This window comes from Gavia stellata, chromosome 34 (assembly GCF_030936135.1).
Source record: "Gavia stellata isolate bGavSte3 chromosome 34, bGavSte3.hap2, whole genome shotgun sequence".
Lineage (NCBI taxonomy): Eukaryota > Metazoa > Chordata > Aves > Gaviiformes > Gaviidae > Gavia > Gavia stellata.
The window spans coordinates 1816017-1843040 of NC_082627.1; the positions used below are offsets into that span (position 1 = coordinate 1816017).

A 27024-nucleotide genomic window follows, 5' to 3' on the forward strand; every position below is an offset into this window, starting at 1 on the left:
GCTTGTCCCTCAGAATCCATCAAGAACCCAGAAGAGCTAAAGTCCTTTTGAGAGAGCAGCTTCTTGGGTCTATTCCTGAGACCAGATTTGGAAGGGCTGCCCAGCCTTCTGGCCCTGTCCTCAGGAGCCCTTTTGGTTATGGTGGTGCTAGAAGAGAGGCCATCTCTGACACAATGGTTCCCATGGCCCACCCGTGCCTTCAGCCGCAGGGATGGCCCTGTAGAAACAAAAGGACGGTCACAAGTTATACAAGACCTTAGGGGTGACACAAAGGCAAGGACACAGCAGGACAGTGTGGAAGTGAGGAGAGACCAGCACTGGAAAGGCAATGTTCCGCTGTTGGCCATGGCCATGGCTCCAGGAAAGCAGCAGCCCCGACTCAAAGGCAGCCGAGAGGGAGTGCCCACCGAGGCAGCGAGGGGCAGCCCCAATGGCCACGGGGGCTGTGTGGAATTTGGATAATGAGGTGGGATTCCTGTGCACAAAGAGCTGTTAAGACTGCCCTTGCTATCTCTTGTGCGACCCGGGGGAGTGGAGACTCGCCCGGCTAACACAGGGTGCAGATAAGGAGGGGGCCCTGTGGAGGCAGGACAGCCCTGCTTATGGTCAGCAAGGACAGTAAGATAACAGGAATGTGAGAGGTCCTTTGTTCTTCGAAAAGGCTTCGTGTCCGATAACTGACCTTTGCCTCATTACCTGTGAAATGCATATTACAACTCACACCCCTGCATATGCTAATGAAGATTATCGAGGTCATGCTAAACATATATGACTATAGCACTCGTCTCTCCACCCAAATCATGCTACACGTCACATATGGGGGGGGGAACCTCATAGTTTTGGGGATAAAAGACAGAGAAAATGATTGTTAAGGTGGGAGAGAAGAACCTCGATACCTGACGGACCAGTCGACGGGCTGTGTTCTCTTCCTCCACCCCAGGCAGGGACGCCTCTCTGGGTAAGCGCTGTGCCTCTCACTCTCTGGGTGAAAGTTATCCCCGGGTTCTTGTATTACTATCAAGTTTGCTAGCAATATTAACCTTAATTAGTAGCACTATTGTAGTTAGTGAATTTATCAACGGCAATCTCGAATCTGTTTCTGTCGCTTTCAACAAACTGAACTAATTTCGATTTTTGTGCATCTGCTCAGTGCAAGTCCTTTTGTTGGGGCTCTGATAAATGGGTCAGTGAAAGTCCTGGGACTCTGACAGACAAATTTCGAAACTGCATTCCTTTTAACGCGACAGTAAAAATTGGCGTCACGGACAGGATTGCCATGGATAAACTGCTACAAAAATATAAATGTGCACCGTCCCAAGCGGGACTAGAATGGGCCCAGAAATTCTGGAAAAATGAAAATAAAATAATAGAGCGAATTGAACAGTGCAGGAGTGAGCAGAAGGTTAAAGATGGTAAGGGTAAAGGAATTGTTTGTGCTATTTTAGGAGCTTGTTTATCCTGTGCACAGAAGGAGGCTAAGGAATCCCCACCTCCTGAACGAATTGCAGATGTGGAATATGTTACCTTAAAGTCACACAATGATGTGTTACAGAAATCGCTAAATTTTGAACGTGAACAGTTAGGAAGGCGAGTAGATACCCTCCTAATAGAAAATGCAAATTTAAAGAAGGAAAATGAGCTGCTTAAGACGCTATTGTTGGCTGTTGGTGAAAAATCTATAGAAAGTCCATTCCGGGAAAAGTTGCGCTCTGTGCTGGAATCAATGCAGACAGCTAGCAATCCCGCAGCACAGATCCGCAAAATTGTTCGGCATACTGACCCTGAAATATGGGATGGAGATATCTGGTGTGATGATGATGATTCTGATGAACCAGAGGAGGGTTCCAATTATGATTATACGCCAGAGCCGGTATCTGTACGGCCACTTATTAAAACTGAAGTCACAAATGAGGGGAGAGATGATGTTCGTACCACTATGCGAACTGTCCCATGGTCTCCTACTGACTTAGCCAAGCTGCGGGAAAAATACTCGCGGCGCCCAGGGGAGTCCGAGACTGAGTATGTGTGGCGTGTCTCCCTCACAGGAGGGGATAACATTTTGTTAAGTGAAGAGGAAGCAAGAGGTTACTGGGGTCCTGGAGTGTTTTTAACCACCACGCTGGGTGATCATAATTATTCATTGACAACAAGGGCTGCTTATTGGGCTGGTGGTATTGACCCGCAAGATAGGGGAGACCCCCGTGTGATAAAGACTTTGGGGTTCTCTGACTTGAATGCATCTGTGCAAAAGGCAGCCTGTATACAGGCCATGTATGAGCGAAACTTGTTACGGAGCTCCCCGATGTTAGCCCCTATTGATCCAGCTAGATTAACCCCCCTTATCCGTGGACTCCCAGACAGTCTAAAGACGTATGTGGCAAATGTGCAAGATTGCTTACGGGCCACCCACAATGCTGGGCAACAGGGTGGTGCACGACAGAGAAGACAGGCAGAACAGGCTCGTGTAACTACTTGGGGGGAGTTTGTACAGGAATTGGTAGATTATGGACGCAGGATGGGCTGGGTTGATTTGAGTGTCGAGAAGCCCCACGACCACACCCCTTGCCGAGTCCGTCAAGTCTATACTCCTAAGCCAAAACCTGAGGTCAAAACTAAATTTGATAAGGAGCGTAATGAACTCTGGCGACAGGCTGTGGCGATAGGAGTGCCTCGACGGTTGTTACACGGCTCATGCACTGCTGATCTCCGAGCTCTGGTAAAAGCGCTGAGCAGGAGAAGGGACTTGCTAAAGGGAGGTCTGTCACCAGGGAGACCTTTGGCCCCTGATAAACCCACACCCTCAGCACCACAGGGGGATTTGATTGGCATGAAAGATAACCTGCCAAAAAACGCATGTCCCCGGGGAGGACAGTGAGCCATCCTGCCCGGAGGGTGTTAGCTATGCAGTGGCTCTCTAGTAAACATCATGAACCAATTATTGCTATACCAGTGGGACCCCGCAGAGTTTTTGTAGATTTTCTTATTGATACTGGCGCCCAAATATCAGTGATTACTAAGGAGACGGCAGAACGCCTAAATGTCAAACCTGGTCACCGCAAACTAAAGTTCACAGGGATTGATGGGATCATAAAAGAATGCCCCACAGCAAAGATCACTTTATGGCTCCCGGGAGAAGATAAACTGACTCGAACTGAGGTATTGGTAGGTGCAGCCAATACTAACATATTGGGATTTAATTTATTATTTGGTAGAACATGGAAACTCCCTGATGGCTCAGTTTGGAGCTTTGCCGGGCAAGTTAACACAAAAGGGGATGAGACAAAAAGCATAAATCTATTAGAGATGTCCATACCCTTGCCCCCATCAAAAATTACTAATGTGAGACAATACCCACTGCCAGCAACCGTGCAGTCGGGCATTGACGGGGTGGTAACGGACCTGGAAAAAAGAGATATTATCACTCGCACTCACTCCCCGTATAATTCTCCTGTCTGGCCGGTAAAAAAGCCAAATGGACAGTGGCGTCTTACGATTGACTATAGGCGACTGAATGCCAATACAGCACCCTTAACTGCCGCTGTACCAAATATTGCAGAGTTAGTAACCCAAATCCAGGGAGCATCTCACACATGGATGGCAACCCTAGATATAAAGGATATGTTTTTCATGATTCCACTGCAGGAACACGACAAGGCCAAATTTGCCTTTACTTGGAAAGGGGTACAATATACCTTTAACAGGCTGCCCCAGGGCTATAAGCATTCCCCCACCATCGCCCATAATGCCTTGGCAAAGGTTTTAGCAGAGATTTCTAGCCCACCAAGTGTTACCATCTATCAATATATTGATGACATATTGATAGGGGGAGACAATTTAGAGGAGGTCAAGTGCACTCTGGAATGTGTACAAGGAAAATTAATAACTCTGGGACTAGACATTCCTCTGTCTAAGTGTCAGGGACCTGCACAGGAGGTTAAGTTTTTAGGGGTGTGGTGGATAAAAGGAGCTGCTTCCATTCCCCCAGACACACTGGAAAAAATAGAGCACGGGCAGGAACCATCTAACAGAAAGGAGCTACAGCAGCTTTTAGGGACTCTGGGCTATTGGCGCAAACATGTCCCTGGTTTCTCTATCATTGCACGCCCATTATATAACCTGTTGAGAAAAGGAAAAAAATGGGAATGGACTGAACAGCAGGCAAAGGCACTAAAGACTTTGGTCAGAGAATTAAGGTTATTCCAGCAACTAGGCCCAATACATCCATCTGATGCCATACATGTGGAATGGGGATTTAGTGAGCACGGTTCTCACTGTAATTTATGGCAGAGAGGACCAGATGGGCCGGAAAGACCACTGGAATTCAGCTCTCACTCTTTTAATGATACTGAAGTGCAATATTCGGATCTCGAAAAAGGCCTACTGTCTTTGGTACGGGCCGTAGAACGAGCTGAACACATGAGGAAAGATCAAAATGTGGTCATCAGGGGCCCCTTCCGCCTCCTAGACCTAGTTCGTAAGGGCACAGCTCCACCCGCAGGCATTGCCCAGAAACCCACCGTCCGTAAGTGGTATGCCTATTTGGAAGGTATCAGTGAGATTATGCCTATCACGGAAGGCAGTGCCAAGTTATCTAAGTTACAGAAAGACATAGATGGCACTTTGCTATTCCAAACCTCACCGAGTAAGCCATCTCCAATACACGAGGCACCACCCCTGGGAGAAGGTAGCGACCTAAAAGGAGTGTGGTTCACGGATGCAACAGCTTACAGAAAGGACAATGAGTGGAATTATAAGGCTGTGGCATTGGAAGTGGCCACAGGGGAAAAGCTGAGTGAGGAAGATAAGGGCAGTGCGCAAGTGGGGGAACTCAGAGCAGTCCTGCTGGCTGCACAACATGGTGCCAGCCATATCTATACCGACTCATATGCTGTCTTCAAAGGGGCCACAGAGTGGATAGGTCATTGGGCAGCTAGTAACTGGCAGGTTAATAGAGTTCCAGTCTGGCAAACTGATAGTTGGAAGCAATTGCTGAAGCTAGGTGAAGAAAGAATGCTGTATGTCGGATGGGTAAAAGGACATGATCAGTCAGCTTCTATTGCTGCCCAGTTTAATCAACAAGTTGATAGCCTCACACAACTGCGAAAAATTGATATTGTAAGTGATGACCACGAATGGGAGCGATTGCTCGAGTGGCTGCATGTAAAACGAGGCCACACCGGACGAGCTGATCTGTATCGGGAAGGCATAGCCCGTGGATGGCCTGTATCAGTAAAGCTGTGTGAACAAGTGGTGACTGCCTGTTCACAATGCCGTCTGCGACTTAATAAAGACCATCCGAGCAAAGCACCTCCCTTACATATCCGGGATAAGAAGACACTGTGGCACACTTGGCAGATTGATTATGTAGGTCCACTTCGGCCTTCAGGAGGGAAAAAGTACATATTAGTGGGGGTGGAAGTTGTTTCAGGAATAACCATGGCAACAGCAGTTGCAGCTGCCTCTGGGGAAAACACTATCCGGTGTTTGAAGCAGTGGTTTAGTACACTTCCACTTCCTGAAGAGATTCAAAGTGATAACGGATCACACTTTTCAGCTACAGTAGTCCAAGACTGGGCCAAGGAAGAAGGGATTCGATGGGTATTCCATACCCCATACTATCCCCAAGCTAATGGTATTGTTGAGAGAACAAATGGGTTGATCAAACGGTTTGCTAAAAGCTACGAACCTGGGTGGCACCTACGACTGTCTGATGCCACCTATCAGGTAAATAATCGGTGGAGTGGAGATGGGTGCCCAAGGATGAGGGCTTTTTGTGTATCAGCCTCTACAATCGTCCCTAAAGTACATACTAAACCAGGGGAATATCCTACAGGATTTTATGTGGGCCAACCAGTAATGGTCAAAATGCCCCAGATTGGAACAGTGGCAATGGTATTAACAACCCCAAAGAATCTCTATGCTTGGGAAGCAAAGGACAGTTCTGGGAAAATACACCGAATTAGTACCAGATGGGTGGTACCTACCTTTTAACTTAACTCTGTCGGTCAGAATACGACCGAGCATTCTCTTTTGTTTTTCCTTGCAGAAACATTGACAACAGCAAAATTACACCTGGAACCACGGTCTATCCTACATGGAGTTGGAGCGTCCTCAAGGCTTGCTAATAGCTCTAACAATCTGACTTGCTCTCATAGTATTGATGATAGTTTGGCAACTGAAAGTTTTAACCATGATGCTGGTAAAATATAGTTTGAGTATTCTGTTGTGGACTAGCTGTGGATGGGGTTTTTCCTCAAACCTGATATTGCAATTGATCCGTGCTTTTGGGCACATACATAATGTCAGTCAAATAACTGCATGTTTGCCTCTACCCAAGTCTGCTGCTTCAGCTTTGGACTGGGGAATTTTATGTATATACCAATTTTAAGATTTCCCGTTCGGTTAAACCAAAACACTATAATTGGAACTGTACTAAAGTTTACAATTGCAATAGCAAAGAGAGTGAAATTCAGAAATTGGGCCCGATAGCTCGAGCCCTTCGCCTGGGTTGTATTTGCCGTAACTATGCCACCTCTATCAATGACACCTGGTCATGTTTGACAGTTAACGATACCCATATAAATTGTAAGAAGCTGACATTGCCTTCTATGGGACGCACTGTTTGGGTTAGTAGTGATGGAACATGGACTACTGATCTGCCAGTGGAAGGTCCACGACGTCAGCACACATTGGGATTGTTGACACTTTGTCCTCTCTGGCGAAAACAACCTCTTGTGCCACCCCTATGGGGGCGGATCAAACGGGAACCAGAAGACCCTTGGCAGCATCCGACCACAGGAACGGTAGTTGGATGGACTTTGGAGTCTATCTTTACACCCCAGATAACGGCTTTCCAGAATCGCATGATGCTGTAAAATCTTACAGGACAAATTGAAGCATTGGCTAATGCGACTCGGGTTGGACTGGAGAAATTAAATGAACAACTGCAGGCAACGTCGAGAATGACATTGCAAAATAGACTAGCTTTGGATCTGCTATTGCTGCATGAAAATGGAGTATGCAGATATTTGGATTTAGCAAATGATACTTGTGTTCATATACCAAATGTAACTAAAGATCTTGACGAACAACTAGATCACATAAAACGTGTGGCAAAGGCCAGCCGGGAATTGAGACAAGGGATGGAAACAACCTGGTTGAATAAGCTGCTACATGGATTGGGATTTTCACTATCAGGATGGCTTGCTTCTTTATTGCAATCTGTGATTATTGTAATAATTGTTTTTTGTATGATACTGGCTTGTGCCAAATCTATGCTTACCCGGGTGTTAACTCATCAGGTGCGTATGATCTCTGACTGTACAGAATCAAAGGTGAGTCCTGGAGTGGAGGAAAAGAAGTCTAATGTGAGGGATACCCCCAAAAGCGATTTTATGCGAGTGTGATTTGGATTTCGATCCGAGTGACTATAGTCACAGGGTGGATAATGTGGAATTTGGATAATGAGGTGGGATTCCTGTGCACAAAGAGCTGTTAAGACTGCCCTTGCTATCTCTTGTGCGACCCGGGGGAGTGGAGACTCGCCCGGCTAACACAGGGTGCAGATAAGGAGGGGGCCCTGTGGAGGCAGGACAGCCCTGCTTATGGTCAGCGAAGACAGTAAGATAACAGGAATGTGAGAGGTCCTTTGTTCTTCGAAAAAGGCTTCGTGTCCGATAACTGACCTTTACCTCATTACCTGTGAAATGCATATTACAACTCACACCCCTGCATATGCTAATGAAGATTATAGAGGTCATGCTAAACATATATGACTATAGCACTCGTCTCTCCACCCAAATCATGCTACACGTCACATATGGGGGGGGGAACCTCGTAGTTTTGGGGTAAAAGACAGAGAAAATGATTGTTAAGGTGGGAGAGAAGAACCTCGATACCTGACGGACCAGTCGACGGGCTGTGTTCTCTTCCTCCACCCCAGGCAGGGACGCCTCTCTGGGTAAGCGCTGCGCCTCTCACCCTCTGGGTGAAAGTTATCCCCGGGTTCTTGTATTACTATCAAGTCTGCTAGCAATATTAACCTTAATTAGTAGCACTATTGTAGTTAGTGAATTTATCAACGGCAATCTCGAATCTGTTTCTGTCGCTTTCAATAAACTGAACTAATTTCGATTTTTGTGCATCTGCTCAGTGCAAGTCCTTTTGTTGGGGCTCTGATAAATGGGTCAGTGAAAGTCCTGGGACTCTGACAGACAAATTTCGAAAATGCATTCCTTTTAACGCGACAAGGAGTCCCAGGATCACGGCTTTTGTGCTTTCCTGGGGAGAGGGGCTGGCAGTGGGAATGGGGGGAAGGCAAAGGTTGTCTTGTTGAGGATTTTCCAGGATACAAGGAGCCTGGGTACATTGGCCTCCATTTCCTCATGCCACTGTTGGCCTCCTGTCTTGGGGCTGATGGGAGGGCTGACACCCACCTCCCTGATGCCACTCCTCCCCATCTTCCTGGGACTGCTGTTCCCTTCAAAGGAGGCCACGCTTTGGTGGGAGATCCAGAGCTCTGCAACTCCCTGTGGTGGGTGCTGGGGAGAGCTGGGAATGGGGCTGACCTTGTCTGAAAAATGGAGCTGAGCATCGCGCTCTTCAGTGTGACCGGGCAGTGTGTGGGCTAAAAGCATTGCGCTCACAGTGCAGAGCCAGGACTTGCTGGAGAGAAACCAGGTGTGGAAGGTGCAGAAGAGAAGCTCAGTCTGATCCCCTGCTCCCTGGACATGCGGGGAAGCTGCTGGGGGACACTTCTCCCAGGGCAGCCCCTCACATCACTCATTTCCAGAGCTGGCTGCTCAGCCCGGCTGTGGCACAGTCCATGGCCAGCTCCATCCTCCGGCACATCTCCATACCGTGACTAAGGAACAAAGGCCAACGCAGCATGGCTCCTCTTCTGGACCAGAGCCCAAGAGGTCCTGGAAGATGGCTGTCTCCTGGGCCCGTGTGGGACACAGCTGGGCTGTGCAGGGACTGGGTGCTCAGGTCCCACACTTTCTGCTGGGAGGCTTGGGAAACTGGGAAGCCTCAAGCAGAGCTTGTCAGTGAAAGCTGAGGGGAAAAAGGTGCTGAATACCTCAAATCATTCCATGTCCTTGCTTACAAGGTCCCCTGCCCCACTCAGCAACAGCTACATATCTTCCTTAGCTGGTACCAATAGCTTTTGGTATTGCTTTCCTTAGAGAAGCTGTTCTGGTTACCCAGCCCTTGCTGGTTCCAGCTCCAGCTGAGCTCTAACTCGAGTTGCCCTAACTCTACCCCTGCATGCGCAGACACAGTCTTGGTGTTCCCCCTGGACAGCCTGTCCTTCTTCCACTGCCTGTGCACATCCACCCAGCAGCCTGAGCTTGGCTGCTCCTCACAGGGCAGATGGTCACCAGGAGCAGCTCCTGAGGGAGCTCTCCAAGGAAAAGCTGTGCCCAGCCCTGGGCAAACTCTGCCCTGAGCACAGGGAAGGCAGGGGCAGGCTGGGAGAAGAGCAAGAGGCTCTACAAAAGCCCAAGGGAAAACGTTGCCATGCTTGAGGCAGGGACCTTTAGCTCTTCCCTCTAACACTCTCCCAGCTGAGCTTCTTCCACTCTGCCCCAGTCCCCATGCCAGCTGTGCAAGGGCACGGAGAGATACAGAAGATGTGTGCTCCTCAGAGAGGTTCCCGGGAACAAGCTGTGCCCAGCCCCAACAGAGGGGAGCTGGCTTCTCCCTGCCCAGGCAGTGCCAAGAGCCCATCTCCTTCCACCCCACTTCAGCCTGCTGCTGAAAGGTTTCAACTCAGCCCCCGAGGCAGCTGGGGCTGTCTGGGGCTCCTGGGCACTCTGTGGCAGAAGGACAGGACATGGGCACTGCATCAGCGATGCTGCAGCAGAATGACAAAATCTGCCCTGGGTGGCACAGCTGGGGCACTGCATGACTGATGCCTCCATGACCGGTTGGGATCCAGGTTTGTGGTGAATGCCAGATCCACGTTAGGAGTTCCAGGAGTCTTGTGGGCTTCCAGTTCAAATGTGATCAGAGCAAAGACAAGATACAAGCAACTGCAAAGGCTGAGGGTGGAGAAAGAAGGGTGGGGCTGATGAAAGACCTCTCCTTCCCCGTAGGGAAGAGAGGTCTCAGGGGATGCAGAGTCTGTGCTGGTGCCATGGCTCTCTTGCTTGACTCCTGCTGGAGCAAGACTGTTTTGGTCAATGGGAGGAGATGACAGGCAGGGTGGAAGAAGACTTGAATACCTCCACGAATAGGGATGGCACAACCTCTCTTGGCAACTGACCTCATGGGGAAAACATTTCTCCTTATCCCCTGGTGCCTTCTCTGCTCCAGGCTGAACAAGCTTTGCTCCCTCACTCTTGCCTTAGATGGCAAGTGCTCCAGCCTGCTCCAACCCAACCATCCCATAGCCCTCTGCTGAGCTTGCTCCAGCTGATCAATGTCTTGCATGTCCCAGGACAGACCTTTGCAGTACTTCACTTACTCCTGGCCTCCAGGCAGTGTGTTACCTGTTCAGGATGATCCACTACCCTCTTTCAGTGGCTGGGGATCAAGACACACAGATTTTTACGGGTCAAGTTCTCTCCTTGATCCTGTGCACTGCTGGGATTTCTTCTCCTCTTTGAACAAATTATGAAGAATGTCAATGTATTTCATAAGAGGAGAGAGTCAGACATGAAACTGAGAAGAAAATTACCTGGTCCAAAAGGCTGGAACTTCCAGGAAGCTTCCAGTTTTAAGGAAATACTTCAGGAATGGCCACCAGCTCAATCATGAGGCACAGTTAGTGTCTGCTGCACTGGCTGAGCTTTGCTGGATCTCCTTTTGGGCGTAGGGGTATGGAGACAATGAATTTTTCCTTTCCCCATCTCCTGCAGTCAGCGTCACAGTGGTGCATGGAGGAGGACAAGAGATTGACACAAGAAAAGTTCACACCAGAGACCAGGGGAATCTTTTTCCTCATGAGGACAGTCAAACACAGGAAGTGGCTTCCCAGGGAAATAATCCATGTTCCATTCTTGGAGTTTTCATGTCACGACTTGGCTCAAGCCCTGAGCAACCGGCTCTGACCCCAGAGCTGACCTTGCTGGGCTGGAGACCTCCTTCCAACGTGAGTGTACTGGTTTTGGCTGATGATTTAGTTCTTGCTGAGCAGTGTTTGCATAGTATCAAGGCTTTTTCTGCTTCTCAGACTTCCTCACCAGCAGGCAGGTGGGGGGTGCACCAGAAATTGGGAGGGGACACAGCTAGGACAGCTGACCCCATCTGACCAAAGGGATATTCCATACCATATGTTGTCATGCTCAGAAATAAAACTGGGTGCGGTAGAGGTCAGAACCAGCTGCTGTTGCTCGGGGATTGTCTGGGCATTGATTGGTTGGTGGTGAGCAATTGTTTTCTTTTGCATCACTTGTTCTTCTTGGGTTTTATTTTCCTCTCTCTTTAGATTTGTTTTTTCTTTTTTTTTAGCAGGTTCATCACTACGCCTGCCAAGTAGAGACAACATCATGGAGAGAGGACAGAGGAAAAGTCCAGGAGAGGGGATAGCGGTGGGTTGTTCCTTGTGAGGCCCTGTCAGTTGTAGCAAAGTGAGAGTCCATCAGGTACATCAGCATCATGCGGCCATCGAGTGAACCAGAGCATGGGGGAGGGCAGTGGAGATGCCGGTCGTGGTGACATGACTGGGAGCTCAGGTTTGTCAGGGGGCAGCAAGGGACAACTGCTCTGGAAGGCACAGGAAGTTGGGAACCCAGGGGTATCCCCAGGTGAGCAGGGAGGGGTCTCACCAGCCTGAGCTCCCAACAAGGGAGCAGGACAGGCAAGGGGCCTCACAGCTGGAGGCAGTTCAGAGTCCAGATCATCTGGCAAGGTTTGGATGAGGGAGCAGGTCCAAGGTGAAGCCAGGAAGTTGATCCACAGGTTGGGGTCAGGATGAGGCCCAGTAAGGGATACTGGGGTCAAGCACAGCCCAGAGCTGCCTCCTCCCCAGCAGGACCTCAAGCAGAGGAGTGTATCTCCTGCAGCTCTCCCACGTTGTGCCCCTTCCCCTCTGCCTGACAAAGGGGCTGAAAGCGACTGTGCTGTGGCTGTGGAAGGTGGTGTGCAGAGCTGGGTAAGGTGAAGGCCCTCCTGAGTGCCCATCTGTCTCTCCCTTGGCAGGAGGATGACACTGTTGCTCCTTGTTTTCCCCACCTGTGTCTGCTGCTCTTGTTCTAGCTCCCGGGCTCTCTGGCATGGGGCATTCAGTTGCCTTTCAGACACTTGACCCTGTGGGTCCTGCCATGGAAGTGTCTGCATGGAGGTGCCCAAGCCCCCTTCTAACCTGTGGGGCTCCAGGCATTGCAGTCCATGAGGTCTACGTCTATAGCCTACACCATACGGCTATGAGGCCTACGTTTCCTTTAAACCACACAATCACAGAATCACAGAATCACTAAGGTTGGAAAAGACCTGTAAGATCCTCAAGTCCAACCATCAACCAAAAAAAAAACCCACCACCATGCCCATTAAGCCACGTCCCACAACGCCACATCCACGTCCACAATGCTACTGTCTTCTTGTGGGAGTTCTTCCAGGCTGTCAGTTATCCTCCAGAAAACAACAGCTCTCCCTTTGCAATAGCTGTGATATCTGTGATATCTGTGATATCTTGGTTTTGTCCTTTGAGTCAGGGGATTTATGCATCACTCCTTCTTGGTCACTTTCTCCATTTCTGGGCTAAGAAAGGCAGAGGAGTTGGGAGATCTGCACTTTGAAACCGCACTCCTCCTTTTTTAGCACACTACAGTTTCTCTTTTGGGGGCAACTCACGAGTATGACTGCCTTTTAGCTGAGAGCACATGGCAGCACAAGACTTGCATGGGCAGATCAACTCTCCTGACTGCAGTAAGCCACACCTCCAAGGCTCACGACTTTCACTGATAGCAATGGAAATGCTTTCTACCCCTGCAGAGAACACCTTCCCAGGGGGATAGGGGCATCTAAGAAGTAATTCAAGGTAGAACTAAGCCCCTCTGCCACACCTCATGCTGTAGAGAAGAGCAGGAAAGGAACTTCCTCTGGGGATGAACATGGACATCCAAGCTGGTCACCTCCATTCCCCGTAGTAGAGTGACTGCAGAAAGAGGACAGGCACTACACGGATGTGAGGACAGAGTTTGTCTCATTGGAACAACGACCCCTAGAACGGGGTGGGTCACCCCTGACTTCACATCCCGAGTTATCTCCCGAGGCTTGGGTAGGAGCTGGTGGTGATGAACACAGTGGTTACAGACACAGTTTTAGGCCCAGAAGTCCAACAACCTCCAGCTGCTGGAAAGAGGGAGTCTGCTGAAGACCATCCGGCTCAACTAGATGTCGTGTCATGGGCGTTTTTGGATCATAATGGGTGACTACCTCATGCAGGGGACAGAGGCAGTCATCTGTCAGCCCTACCAACCCTCCAGAGAGGTTTGCTGCTTGCTGGGGACCAGGATCCAGGGTGTTGTGGTGGAACGTTCAAAGCTCATCTCTCCCTCTGACTACTACCCCCTGCTCTTATTCCAGGTCGGCACAAATGACACTGCCAGGGAAAACCTGGACAGGATCAGAAGTGGCTACAGAGCTCTGGGGGTGGTAGTGAAGGGCCTGGGGGCCCAGATGGTGTTCTTCTCAATCCTGTTGGTGAGGGGAAGGGGTGCGAGCAGAAAAGCTCTAGTAGGACAAGTTAATAATTAACTGCGGCACTGGTGTAAGGGACATGATTTTGGGTGCTACAACCATGGGCCCCTGTCTGCAGACCGGCATCTGCTTGGGAGAGATGGGATCCACCTCACTAAGCAGGGCAAAGCTGTTTTTGCCAACAGCCTGGCTGACCTCATAAGGAGGGCTTGAAACTAAGAATGATGGAGGAGGGAGGGAGTAAAGAGCAGTCCTCTAAGGGAGTGACAGACAGGATCAATGAGCAAAGGGCATGGAGTGCTGTGATGGGAAGTGGTCACAAAATCAACAAAATGGGCCTCAAGTGAGGTCACCTCCAACACTTTCAGGTAAGCAAGGAAATGCCTACAAAGCACCATGAGGGAGAAATCTCGCACACCCTCTCCAAGAACTCCACACACTGGGGTGCCTCTCTAAAGTGTCTGTACTCTAATGCGTACAGTACAGGGCATAACCATGAGGGTTTCGAGATCTGTGTGCAGCTGCAGGGCAACAATCTTCTTGTGTCATGGAGACGTGGTGGGATGGCTCCCACATCTGGAGTGTTGCAATGGTGAGAGAGAGGCTCTTGAGGAAGGAGAGGATGGGAAGACAAGGATGGAGAGTTGCCCTTTACGTAAGAGAACAGCTGGAGTACATGGAGCTCTGTCTGAGGATGGATAGAGAGCCAAGGGAGAGCTTACGGGTGAGGATTAAAGAGAGGACAGGAAAGGGTGGCGTTATAATGGATGTCTGCTATAGGCCACATGACCAGGAAGAAAAAGCATATGATGTCCTCAACGGATAAGCAGGAGCAGCCTTACATTCGCAGGCCTTGGTCCTCATGGGAGACGTCAATCACGCTGATACCTGCTCGAAGGACAACACAGCAGGGCATAAGCAGTCCAGGAGGTTTGTGGAGTGCACTGATGATAAATGCCTCACCCAAGTGACAGAGGAGCCAATGAGGAGAGGTGCTTTGCTGGACCTCCTCCTCACCAACAAGGAAGGGCTTGTTGGGGATCTGAAGGTCAAAGGCGGCCTTGTGACCATGAGGTGGGGCTGTAGAGACCACAAAGTGGTGGAGTTCAGGATCCTGAGGGGAGGGAGGAAGGTAAAAAGCAATCTCAGAACCCCCGGTTTAAGGAGAGTACAGCCTGGCCTCTTCAAGTATTCACTTGGAAGAGCCCCATGGGATGTGGCCCTGGAGGGAAAGGGGGGCCTAAGAAAGCTGGTTAATATTCAAGGATCACCTCCTCCAAGCTCAAGAAGGGTGCGTCCCATCAAATAAGATGTCAGGCAAAAATGCCAGGAAGGCTGCGTGGATGAACAAAGAGTTCCTGGCCAAACTCAAACACAAAAAGGAACCATCCCGATGGTGGGAACAAGGACAGGTAAGCTGGGAGGAACACAGAGATGTTGTCTGAGCATGGAGGGAGAAAGATAGGAAAGCTAATGCCCAAATGGAATGGGATTTGGTGAGGGATGTCAAAAAAAAGAAGAAGGGCTTTTGTAAATAACCAGGTAACAAAAGGGAAGAAGGGATGATATGATGGAAGTGATAGCAGGTGTGGCCATTTCTTGATGGCAAAGAAAGAGAGGGTGATCTATCCAACTTCTCCAACCTTCATTGCTCCAAGCTCCCTTCAGATATGAAACGTATATGTACAATATGACAATATAAATGTGTCACCAGAACACAGTTTCCCCATTTGAAGCGTTGGCAGGAAATACATTTTTGGAAATGGTTATATAAATCTCTATTTACATAGAGGGAGAGAAAGTATCATCATCTTGCTGGTCCATGTCCATGGTCTATAGAAAAATTCATGAGGATTTACAGACCTATGTCAAAGTTCTGAAAATGTAGAAGTTTTACACACTTATTACACCAAGGTCTTTTCTGCACATGGTTCAACTTTTGCATAAAATCTTCACACGGGGCTTGATGCAGTTGCCCACACAGTGGTGGCCACTGTCTCCAAGATACATGGGGGTAGCTGAAAACCCCACAGGGCACTGGAAAATGTGGCTCAGGACCTATGGGAGCCCTTCTGGAGCAGGGCCTGGTGGACAGGCAGGGAAGGCCAAGGCATCTCAGTTGAGACAGCTGATTTCTCTCCCTTGTCTAGAAAGGGAAGCCTGGAAAATGGCCCTCACGTTGTGCAACGTTAGAGGCGGTCACTCTCATCCCTGCCTTCACCTACAATGGAGTCACATGTACTTTACCCTGCAGGGAACGAAAAATGCGGGGGTCTGGATATTGCAGAGTCTCCTGTAACCCAGATACATTGGGGTTAGTGCAGATCTGGCTGTCCAAAAGAGAGCGTGTCCTTCACTTTTTCTCTTTTTTCCCTCTGTGAATTGAGGGAGCTCGTGACCTCAGCGTGTGACTCGCTGTGTGCAAAGGGAGAATATGGACCAACAGAGGCCGGGGTAGGGAGTGTTTGGGGGGTGTTGGGATCTCTCCTTGACACAAAAGTGTGTTTTCTATTGGTCCAAGGCTATCCACTGTGGGAAGTGGACTTCAGAGGGGGTAACGTGGACTTCATATACAGCCCATGAGCGTATGATATCCCTCTGTGTTTGCATGCAGTCATTCTCCAAGCAAAGCAGGTGGGAGTTGGTGCCCACGGGCTGAAACATGCAGCTACAGACTTCAGTGCAGAAAGCTCCGATTTGAACGAGGCTGCTGTAAGTGCCAGGTGGTTGATGAGAGAAAAGGCGTGAAGAATGGCCATAGATTGTCAACATAAAAGGTCCTGATATTTGTATACATTCAAACTCCACTGGAGACACTCAGGATCAATATGGATTGAGGATTTCTGATCTCACAGAATGTGTAAGCAGAAAAAGGAAGAAAAGTGGGGGAAAAATGAATCCTTTCTTACTGTTTAGTAGTGACATCTTTTGACTGCACTCCTGAAACCTCTCCTATTAACCACATGAGAATTGAAGACCTAAAGGAAAACGATGCACAGAGCCTTGGCTCCTTAGGGAGTTTTGCATGTTAATGAGCCCTCTGGTGCCAAGTTCCTGAACTGCGGATCCTGAAAGATTGAACAAGCCTCTGAAGAAGTAAAAGTCAGCAGCAAACGTCCAAGTTTCTGAGACTGTTATTGGTCTCCACTGAAGACCATCACTGACGAGACCATCAACGGAACGACCATGCGGACCACCTTTATGTGGAGGTGGCTGTGAAAGCCCTAAATATGTTTCAGCAATCACGATGGCCAAGCCCTGACCCTCGTCCCCTGAGGAGGGGAATCCCTTCCCCCATGTGGTGCTAATGGCTCTTCCTGGGAGCAGCGGGATATGGGATATCTTTCCCTGCAGATTTTAGCCACCCCGCTGCTTCCCACCTTGCTCTGACCCCATGGTATCCCAAGTTTTACTGATGTCATTCTGTCCTCACTGGCTGTTGCTTCAAACACAAAGCTGAAGTTTTGCCAGTGCATGTGAATTCCCCACAACCTGTCTGGTTTCCTTCAAAGCCTTCCTGATGCTCCTCTAGCTCCCAAGATGTCCCAGCCCCAAACTTGCTTGAATCCTTTATGTATATCCCAGCACTGAGATGCACATTGATCTTCTCCTGCATTCTTTTAAAGTCAACGCTCAACCTATTTCACTTCAGCATGACAGCACGCACCCCCCTACACCCACCCCTGCTATTTCAGGTCCTCTTCCTGCCTTTAACACACTCACTGCTGGGCACACCCCGCTCTCTCCCTGCGCTCCCATGTATCTCACAAACCCCTCTTGCTTCCCCCGCAGCAACAAAACTTCACTCCAGGAGGTTTGTACACGTGGGGGATGTGATGCCAAGTGCAGGACAGTGGCAGGACACCCCCCAGGCTCTGTGGGGGGTGGGTGAGGAGGCAACAAGGCCCTGGGACTGGAAGGAACTGGTGCCTTCTCATGGGACTCAGTGCAAGAGACCTGTCCTGCTGCGGAGCGAGGGGCCAGCCACACCAAGGCCGTCAGGTGTTTGCACCACAGACAGTCCAACACTGTCCTATGCCTGTGCCAGTTTCCCTGCAGACTGTCACTACCTCCCCCTGCTTCATCATCTCACTCTGACCTTGGGACCTCCCAAGCTTTAATGATGCCTGTGAAAGGCAAGATGCTAACTGCAGTCCAACTTGCGTAGAAGAATGAACACTAACTGAGACTATGAGCTTTCACCTCAGGGCCAATGCAACCTGAAGACCCAAACTAAACCAGCTCTTAGCGGCTGACAACACCCCATACCGACAACAAAACCATGGAAGGTTTACCTTTCAAGAAACCAGGCATATAACCATGGCCAGAAGAACAATCAACCGGTACCCAATCCTTCCACCTACACGGAACATTGGTTTAGAACAATGAGAATTAACACACCACTGACCATTTGTCTGTACCACCTCCACGGGACAAGCACGTGCTGATCCTGCATGGGACATGTGCATACCCACTACTCAAGTAATGGTAACTGATTAGCCCACCCCCTAACATGAGTGATTTGATCCGTCTACACAACTGTATTGTAACATATATAAACCCTGCTTTCCTCTGTACTGGGGTCCTCCATGCATTAGGCTGAGTTGCCACTGTATGCACAGCTAAAATAAGAGAATAAATTACCTTGGTAATTCTATGCTGAGCATCCTTGTCTCCCTCCTCAACCAGCAAATAAGTGACTTTTATGTGCCACTTTGTTGTCACTGGCTGTTCCTTCCAACACAAAGCCCTGGTTATCTGAGGATTTGCCAATGCCTGTGAGTTCCCCACAACCCATCTGGTTTCTTTCAATGCCCTGCTAATTCTCCTCTAGCACACAAAATTTCTCGGTCCCCGACTTGCTTGACTCCTGTACGTATCTCCATATCCCACCACTGAAATGCATGTCCTCCTTCTTCTGTTGCCTCAAAACCCAAAGTCAACCTATTTCACTTCAGCATGACACCTCCTTACCACCGCCTCTACTTCAAGTCTTCTTCCTGCCTTTAACACACTCTCGGCTGTGCACACCTTGCTCTCTCCCTGAACTCCCATGGGTCTCATAAATCATTCCCGCTTCCCCTGCAGTTATGGGACCTCCCTCTGGGAGGGTCATGCATTTTCCAGCATCATGGATGTTTCCTGTGGTCCATCCGAGTGTGGGTCCATGCAGGAGCCCTGTCTCTGCACACAAGCCCCCTGATGCGAGCACTCACCCTGCATGGTCATGCAGTACAAGTTGTACACTGATGTTTTTCTCTCGCAGGAACTTTCCAGCTCAGCCCAGCTCCCTCCAAGCCCTCCTACCTCCCCTGCCCTCTCTCCAGCCCAGCCCACTCTGGTCTGGCCCCACAGCACTACTTGCCACAGGGTGCTGAAGAGTTCTGGCCACTCACCCCAGAGCCCCAGCCCCTCTGAAGGGCACAGCAGCCCCTGGGGGGCAGAGAGGAGTCAGCCCCAGAGGTTGGAGGCCACAAGGACAAGGAGGTCAGTGGTACCCTGTGTCCACTGTTCTCCTCTCCCACATATCCCAAGAGATCCGCATCCCCTCCGTGCCATCCCGTCTCCCCAGGATGGCACAAGAGCCCATGTCCCTGCAGTCCTCAAGAGCTCGTAATCACCCCAGCACAAAGCAGCCTGCCCCAAGGTGATGCAGCCAGAAAGGTGTTTCTATTTCCCATTCATTTCTGTTATGCTGAGGATGGATTGTAGACCAAGAAGTTGCTGCAGGTTCTTTTATTTTCTTAAAGAAAATGGTTTCCCATTTATACAATGTCTCTGGCTCACATAAGATGGATGGATCACTAAGGGGAGGAATAATTATATTTATTTGAAGACAAGAACATCAAAAGTGGAAAAAGTAAAAAAAAAATACAGGACAGGCAAACTTGTCCTGTCATGACCTACACAGGGAGTCAGCTGCAGAGGAAGATAGGCAGCCTATGGCTGCTGAAAGATGTCCAGTTACCAGTTTGCTGAGGGCATCCTTGAGCTCCTGGTTCCTCATGCTGTAGATGAGGGGGTTCACTGCTGGAGGCACCACCGAGTACAAAAATGACACCATCAGATTGAGAAGTGGGGAGGCGATGGAGGGGGGCTTCAGGTAGGCAACCATGCTGGTGCTAAGAAACATGGTAACAACAGCCAGGTGAGGGAGGCAGGTGGAAAAAGCTTTGTACCTTCCCTGCTCAGAGGGAATCCTCAGCACAACCCTGAAGATCTGCACATAGGACAGCACCATGAAAACAAAACACCCCAAAACCAGAAAAGCACTAACCACAATAAGCCCAACTTCCCTGAGGTAGGTGTCTGAGCAGGAGAGCCTGAGGATCTGGGGGATTTCACAGAAGAACTGGTCCAGGGCATTGCCTTGGCAGAGTGGTAGTGAAAAGGTATTGGCCGTGTGCAGCAGAGCATGGAGAAACCCACTGCCCCAGGCAGCTGCTGCCATGTGGACACAAGCTCTGCTGCCCAGGAGGGTCCCGTAGTGCAGGGGTTTGCAGATGGCAACGTAGCGGTCATAGGCCATGACTGTGAGAAAAAAATACTCTGCTGACAGCAGAAAGGAAAAGAAAAAAACTTGAGCAGCACATCCCCGATAGGAGATGGAGTTGGTGTCCCAGAGGGAATTGGCCATGGATTTGGGGAGAGTGGTGGAGATGCAGCCCAGGTCAAGAAAAGAGAGGTTGAGGAGGAAGAAGTACATGGGGGTGTGGAGGTGGTGGTTGCAGGCGATGGCGGTGATGATGAGGCCGTTGCCCAGGAGGGCAGCCAGGTAGATGCCCAGGAAGAGCCAGAAGTGCAAGAGCTGCAGCTCCCGGGTGTCTGCAAATGCCAGGAGGAGGAACTCAGTCATGGAGCTTCCATTGGACATTTGGTCCCTCATGGCATGGGAGCCTGTTCATGGAGGAAAAGGAATCAATAAGTTAGGAGAGATTTCTCTGAGCAAAATCTATTTAATTTCTTGTAGAAACCCCCAAACCACCTGTCCCTAATGAAGAAGACGTTTGGCAGGTCCCTTTTGTGAGCTCTGGTTGGTGCTGGCTGAGGGTGTCCCTGGCAGCAGTGCACTCTGCGGTGGGCTCTGGGGGAGCCAGCGCTGCCCTACAGCAATAGGGAAATAGGAACGCAGGGTCTATGGTTAAATCCACTTGTGATATCAAAGAGCTTTTCCCCACTGTCTCTCCCAAGTCACCCAACCCTGGAGCAGAGCTGGGAGGATTTTGTTTTGTTTATTCTGCTCTAGTGGTCCCACCAACCCCGAGGAGTGTTTTTAAGGCACAAATCCTTGGCATTAGTAGTGCCCTTCAGGTGAAACCTTGTGGGTCCTGAGAAGCAAAGGGGCCATCCCTTAGTGCAGAGTGAGGACAGCCAGTCTGTCCATCAGCCCTGGTCTCAGCTGCCTTGTGCTGGCACCTCTTTGAGCTGGAGGACGATAGCACTCAAGTGTTCCCCCCAAAAGAAACTGGACGCTGCTGAGAGCAAAAGAAATGCAGTTTGCAATTGCAGACCTCCAAACCCCTCACCCTGCCTCAGCGTACCCAAGGAGGAGCTCAGCTCTCCCCTCCCAGCCAGGGGCACAGAGGGCTCACTGCCGCTGCCTGCGTGGAGCCACCCAGCAGCATTTCTGTGGCCTTAGCGCTGACTTGTCTTCTCCATGGGGCTCCTGCGTAACACAGAGATGCCATGGGTGACCTGTGCCCTTCTGGAGGGCACCCTGCAGCCCAGCAGAACACCCCAGGGAAAGAGTCAAATGTCCTAAAAATGGAGCATCCAAAAGGAGCATTGGCTCTCTCCCAGGCCTTAAAATGCATTGCCCAGAGCTTCCGATTTAGGTGGGAACTACAGCAGCATGGGCAGGAGAGGAAACATGCATAAATGCCCCAACGCTCCTGTCAACAGAGGCAGGATAGACAGATGGGTACTCAGGTCTTTCTCCTCATGAGGGACCCTGCTGCGAAGGAGTGACTCAGCCTGATATCCCATGGCCTTGGGGCCACAGGCTGTGCTACATCTACATGGGGGATGAGACCTGATGGGGGTGGTGGTGGTGTGTGCTCCAGGGGAGGTTTCTGCACTGCAGGGGGTGGCAGGGAGGTACCCAGTTCCCCCTCCCACAGTGTTTCTGAGAGTAGCTCCCTCTCCCTCCCTGCCCATGTCTCTGCTGCCTGGAGCTCTCCCTGCCAGGAGCTATTTCTCTGTCCCCATGTGTCTGCTCCCCGCCAGTGCTCAGAGACCCCAACGCACCCGCTGTGTGCTCAGCTCTGCCCTGCAGACACCTCCTGGCAGCAGGGCACTGCCCAGGGGCATCTCTGTGTGTGCAGAAGCTAAGGAGCAGCTCAAACAAGTCCCACAGACACCACCAAGGTGATGCTCTCGTGCTGTCTGTAGTCTGACCAGTGCCTTAGGGGACTAGATGAGGTTCCTTGCAGACCTACCCATCTCTCATTGCAATGCTCCGGGAGTCTTGGTGTCTTGTCCAAATTCAACACCTCCATCACTCTTTCCCTGCCCTCTCTCCTCTCCCTCAGTGCAGGACATGAACTGAGGGTCGGGAAAGCAACTTTGTCTCAAAGAGCAACTTCATTGACCTTCCTATGGCAAAGTCTCCTCTGGAAAGGGTCACTTGGTGAGCTTGACCTGGGATCTCTCAGTGTAACAGATAAGGTGTCTCAGAGTTGTCCACACCTGACAGATCCATTTCCGTTCCCACCCATCCAACTAGTATAATCTTTATTGCAAAGACTCAGGAATGCACAAGCTGAAGCAGGAAAGCCTTGCCTTGACTGTCATTTTAGAAAGATCCTCTCCAGAAATGTGCTGGGGGTGATGTGGAGCTGTGAGCAGCCCTGACACACACGGCACCCTCTCAACAGCACAAGGACCCTGCCTGGCTAGCGGTCACTCCTTCCACCCTGAGCTTCTCCCCGCAGTGCCCTGGGGAGCTCCCTGGGCAGGCTGAGTGCTGACCCTGGCAGGCAGCGGAGTCCCTGCCCCAGCTCACAGTGCCCTGGGGTGCAGGGACCCTGCTCGGAAGGACAGCCCTGGGCACCCCTGGATGCACACCCACCTTCACACCCCTGCAGCCATCCCCGGGAGAAGGCAGCGGTCATGCCCTGTCCCTCTGACAGTGCAGGGAGGAAACACTGCTCTGGAGCACATCCTTCTCCTCTATACTAGGGAATCTGTGAGAGTCCTCCTGGAAGTTCCTACAGGCTATGGGATGAACCAGGTCTAGGAGAGTCCTGCAGAATACTTGTTATTATTGCCCTGCAGCTCAGAGACTTACCATATAGAGGGCTGTGAAGATTTCTCTTCCAGTCAACTCTCAGCTGTCCTCCCACTCCACACTGCGTTTAAGCTCTCTCTGCCTCCATCCTCTCCCCTCGGTGCCTGCAGGCAGTGCCCTCAGCCCTGCTGCACTTTGAAGAAAAGCTGCTCCTGGGCAGAGCTGTCTCTCTGCAGCACTGCCCACTTGCCATCAGCTCCCTCCCTCCACCCCAGGAGCCCAGCCCAGCTCAGCAGCAGAGGACCAGCCCAAGGCAGCACTTTCTCTGCCCCCTCTGGGCTCCCTCCAGGTGTCCCTGGGGCTCCAGGGGAACCTGCTGTGAAACAGGCTGAAGGAATCACTGCTGTTCCCTTCCTCAGCTGGGGAGAGACGCTTCTTTCCAGCACTGTCATTTTCCTGCTCAGAGAGAGAGTTCAGTCTAAATATCACCTTTCCTTGTCCCATCAGTATGCAGAATACCCAGTGAGCGTGAGGGATCTCCTTTACCACTTCTGAGGGAAGAGATTCAGCTGAGGCAATCGAGGCATCTCATCCTGGGTTTGTAGTCCTGGGGCTGGAAGTGGTCTCAGCTCCCTCCCATGCCTGCCACAAACCCACAGGAGGTGGGATTTCTCTTGCCTCTCTTCAGGTGTGCAAAAACTGACATTTCCATGTGAGCTTTTTGTCTCAGCTCCCCTGCTAATTAATGGAGATGGAGGGCAGGACTGAGTGCTTCACATGCAAATACCTGGTGGCATCTGAGGTGCCAGAGGTGGCCCAAGGTATGTGCAGGAAACTGCAGGCTCTAGTGGAGCATTTCTCATGCACAGGGCAGTGTCCATCTTGGAGGCCATTGGGAAATTCCTTTGGCCAACTGAAATGACAGCAGATGGCCACATATAGGAGAATGAACTTGTCCCCACTCGGTATGGACAGGGCAGCCTATAGAGGTATTTGTCTGCCCCAATGGTGTTATTTTGCACCAGAAGAGCTAAGTTTCTCTCTTTTGCTTCTCCATCACCTATATGTATTAGATCAGCATTGACTATGGTGTCTCATGGTGTCCTGCCAGGGCTGCGCAGCCCAGGTCCTCTTCCATCTGGATTCAGTGGCAGCAGGGTTTGCTCACTCTCTGAGCACCTCATGTTGCTTTTCTCATCATCTACATCTACATCTACAGCTGCACCTACATCGCATATCATCTTTTACGTTGCCATCTGCAATCCATTTCGAGCATATCTCTGCCATGTAGCAAAGCCTTTACCTATATGGGGTCTTGGGACTCAGTTCCCGTTTAGTTTGTGACAAGTCTGAGGTGGGCCCCAGCGGGCAGCAGCTGAGGTGCAGCAGCCCAAACGTGCACCAATGCCCTCAGCCTGGGGCACAGACAGGAGGAGCTGGAGCCCCGCGTGCCATCACAGAAGTGCCACATTGATGGAAGAACTGCCAAGGTGTGGTGGTGTTACCGAAAATCGTAACGAAGAAAACCGTCCAAGCCAAATGACAGTTTAGAAAGCCGACATTGGTTTATCGCAGCGCTGGGTGCATGGGGGATTTCTCCTCCTAACATGCACACCAGGGTAAAATCATGACAGGTATTTAGAACAGTTAACATAGTTAGTTATGCCTACTGGTTCTACCCCTTAATTAACTATTGGTTAATACTTTTCTTACTTCATCTTAAAGTTACAGTTCTCTTAATTCACCACGCATGCTCGGAGAGTCGGGGGCTTAACTGGGTTGGGGGCTTTTCTAGCTAGGAGGTGTGTTCTTTAGCATTAGAATGAGATTATAATGAACCAAGTTAACTCAAGGGCACTATTTTGGCAGTCCATTCTATTTTTCTAAGACTTGTCCTTGTGTTAATCATTATTGCATGTTAGCAGAGAGTTAGTGAAGGCAGTCTTTATCTCTAATCGCAGGTGCAGTTGTTATGAAGCATCTTCTCTACATTCTTCTTACTTGTTTTCGACACTTGTTTCCCAAGACGTTCTCACACTCTCTCCCAAGATGTTCTTGCTTGCTTTTAACACTCATTTTTCAAGATGTCCTGTAACTTTCCCCTCTTTGAGACTTGTGGATATATTCTATAATCTCATAAGTCTCACTTTTTACTTAGATTTCATCAATTAGAAGATGATTAATCTTACCACACAGTCTTAGATCTATCTCATTTTCTTATAATCTAATAGAATATGAAATACTTTAATTCTTAACCTAATTCATTAAACATGCAATAATACCATTAATACTATCACTATCGATTTTCTTAACACTTGTCAAATACTATTACTTATCAATATTCTTATCTTATTAAAGAGCCTTGTAGAAGTCATTTTATGGAAAAATCAGTTATCTTATACATAGTTAGTATGGAAATTTTCAATGATTCAGATACTAGCTCAGTTTGACGTTCTGGTATTATTATATCAGTTTTGCGATGCAGTCAAAGTGATTGTTTGTAGTAGTCATGTTTTGGGTTAGTCAAATTTTCTTAGGTTTCAATCCTCTCTTTTGAAGCAGTCAATTTTTCACTATTTCCATATGTTTCTTTCAATGGCCCTTTTAGTACAGCCTATGCAGATCCCTATAATAATCGCAATCATGATCACCTATATTACTCCTAACAATGTAGCTAACCATCCTTTCAAAGACCACCCACTTAATTCTTGGAGAATTTTGTTGAACCAATTATTTTCAGCTACTTCTCTTGTTGCGCTACTATCTCTTGCTACCTTTCTCATTTTGTCTAATTGTTCTTGCAGATTTCCAGTGATATTAGGGATGTTGATACAGCAGTGTCCTTGGTCTAACTTAAGATATCCACATACTCCTTGTTCCTTGACTCATAGTAAATCCAAGACCAGTCTATTCTGGAGTGGTATTTTAGTGTTAGTTTGAATTTGCTTGTTTACAGTTTGGAATCTTTTTTGAGTGGCTCTCGATAAGGCTTCCACCTGCCAAGTTAGATTTTCTATTAACATTCGATTTTCTAAAGCCATCAGCCCTGGTAACTTTGAAGTCCCCATTCACATTGCACTGCTGTGGAAGGCTGCGTCCAAATATCGGAATCTTCTTCTGTCTCAGTATTTCTTTTAACTCATCCCCAATATTGAGCTTTGATTGGACTCTTTTTCCGTATGGGACATAGGGTCAGTAATCCTAAAGTTATTTGTCTAGTTGTTGTACTAAGTCGTAATTGGGTAGTCCAATATCCATCTGATGTAATCCAGGTTGTGTAGCCTGGGGAAGGAATATCATGTTTGCAATCATTAATCGAAAAATTTTGACTTTTGCAATGTTTCATCCTTGTTAAGGTAGAATTTAGGATTGATATTTTACTAGAATTTAAAACATTGGAGCACATCCAATTGGTTCGGCTAACATAAGTGACTTTCGTTCCCCAATTAAAGCACCAATCCACACTCCCTGTATAGTTCCAGTATCCCTCCAAAGGTCTAGTCCAAGTTTTGAGTTTTGTTCTAAGGTTGTTGCATTCCGGAGCAGTGGTGACATTGGGTACCCTCTTATTAGTGACACAAAGTTTCAGTAATCCTGCAGCCTGCCCACCAGAGGCTGCCAATGCTATTTGGAGAAACTGGGCATCTAAGGGATGCGATCCCTTGGGACATTGTTTTTCTGAGCCTCTCCCAAATACTGTTCTGCTGTCCCCTGATCTCCAAGAAGTAGCATCTTGTAAAACATCGTTTCCTCTTTGTCTACGTTTATTGTCTTTGTCCAAATAATAAGAAACATTGGCCTGTTTAAAGGCTCCTGTGATATTGTCATAGTCTTCTAGTAAAGATAAATTCACTGGTATAGTGCCCCGTGGAATAGGCTGACTGGCCAAGTGAGGGATCGGAATGCATATTGTAACATTGGTAAGATTATGCATTTTGCCAAACCCTTGTATTAAAGTTAGAAGGAGGTTTTCATCCAAATCTGTATTGACCTCTTCATCTATATCGATTTCTGCATTTCCTGACATCGCTGCAAGAGATATAACCCAGAACTTCAGGATTCCCATGTTAATTTTAAACGTAAAGGTCCCTTTTGTGTAACTGTCCATTGTGGTGATGCAGCTGGCTTTATCCTGCTGTGATGTATCCACG

The 27024-nt window shown here is 49.2% G+C and overlaps 1 protein-coding gene across 1 annotated transcript; it reads right to left on the reverse strand.

The window, feature by feature from the left end:
- Positions 1-19540: 19540 nt before the first annotated feature.
- Positions 19541-20518, reverse strand: LOC132320242 (olfactory receptor 14A16-like). The gene has a single exon (XM_059832514.1). It carries the CDS (start codon positions 20516-20518, stop codon positions 19541-19543), a length of 978 nt encoding a protein of 325 aa, XP_059688497.1.
- Between the last annotated feature and the right edge of the window lie 6506 nt (positions 20519-27024).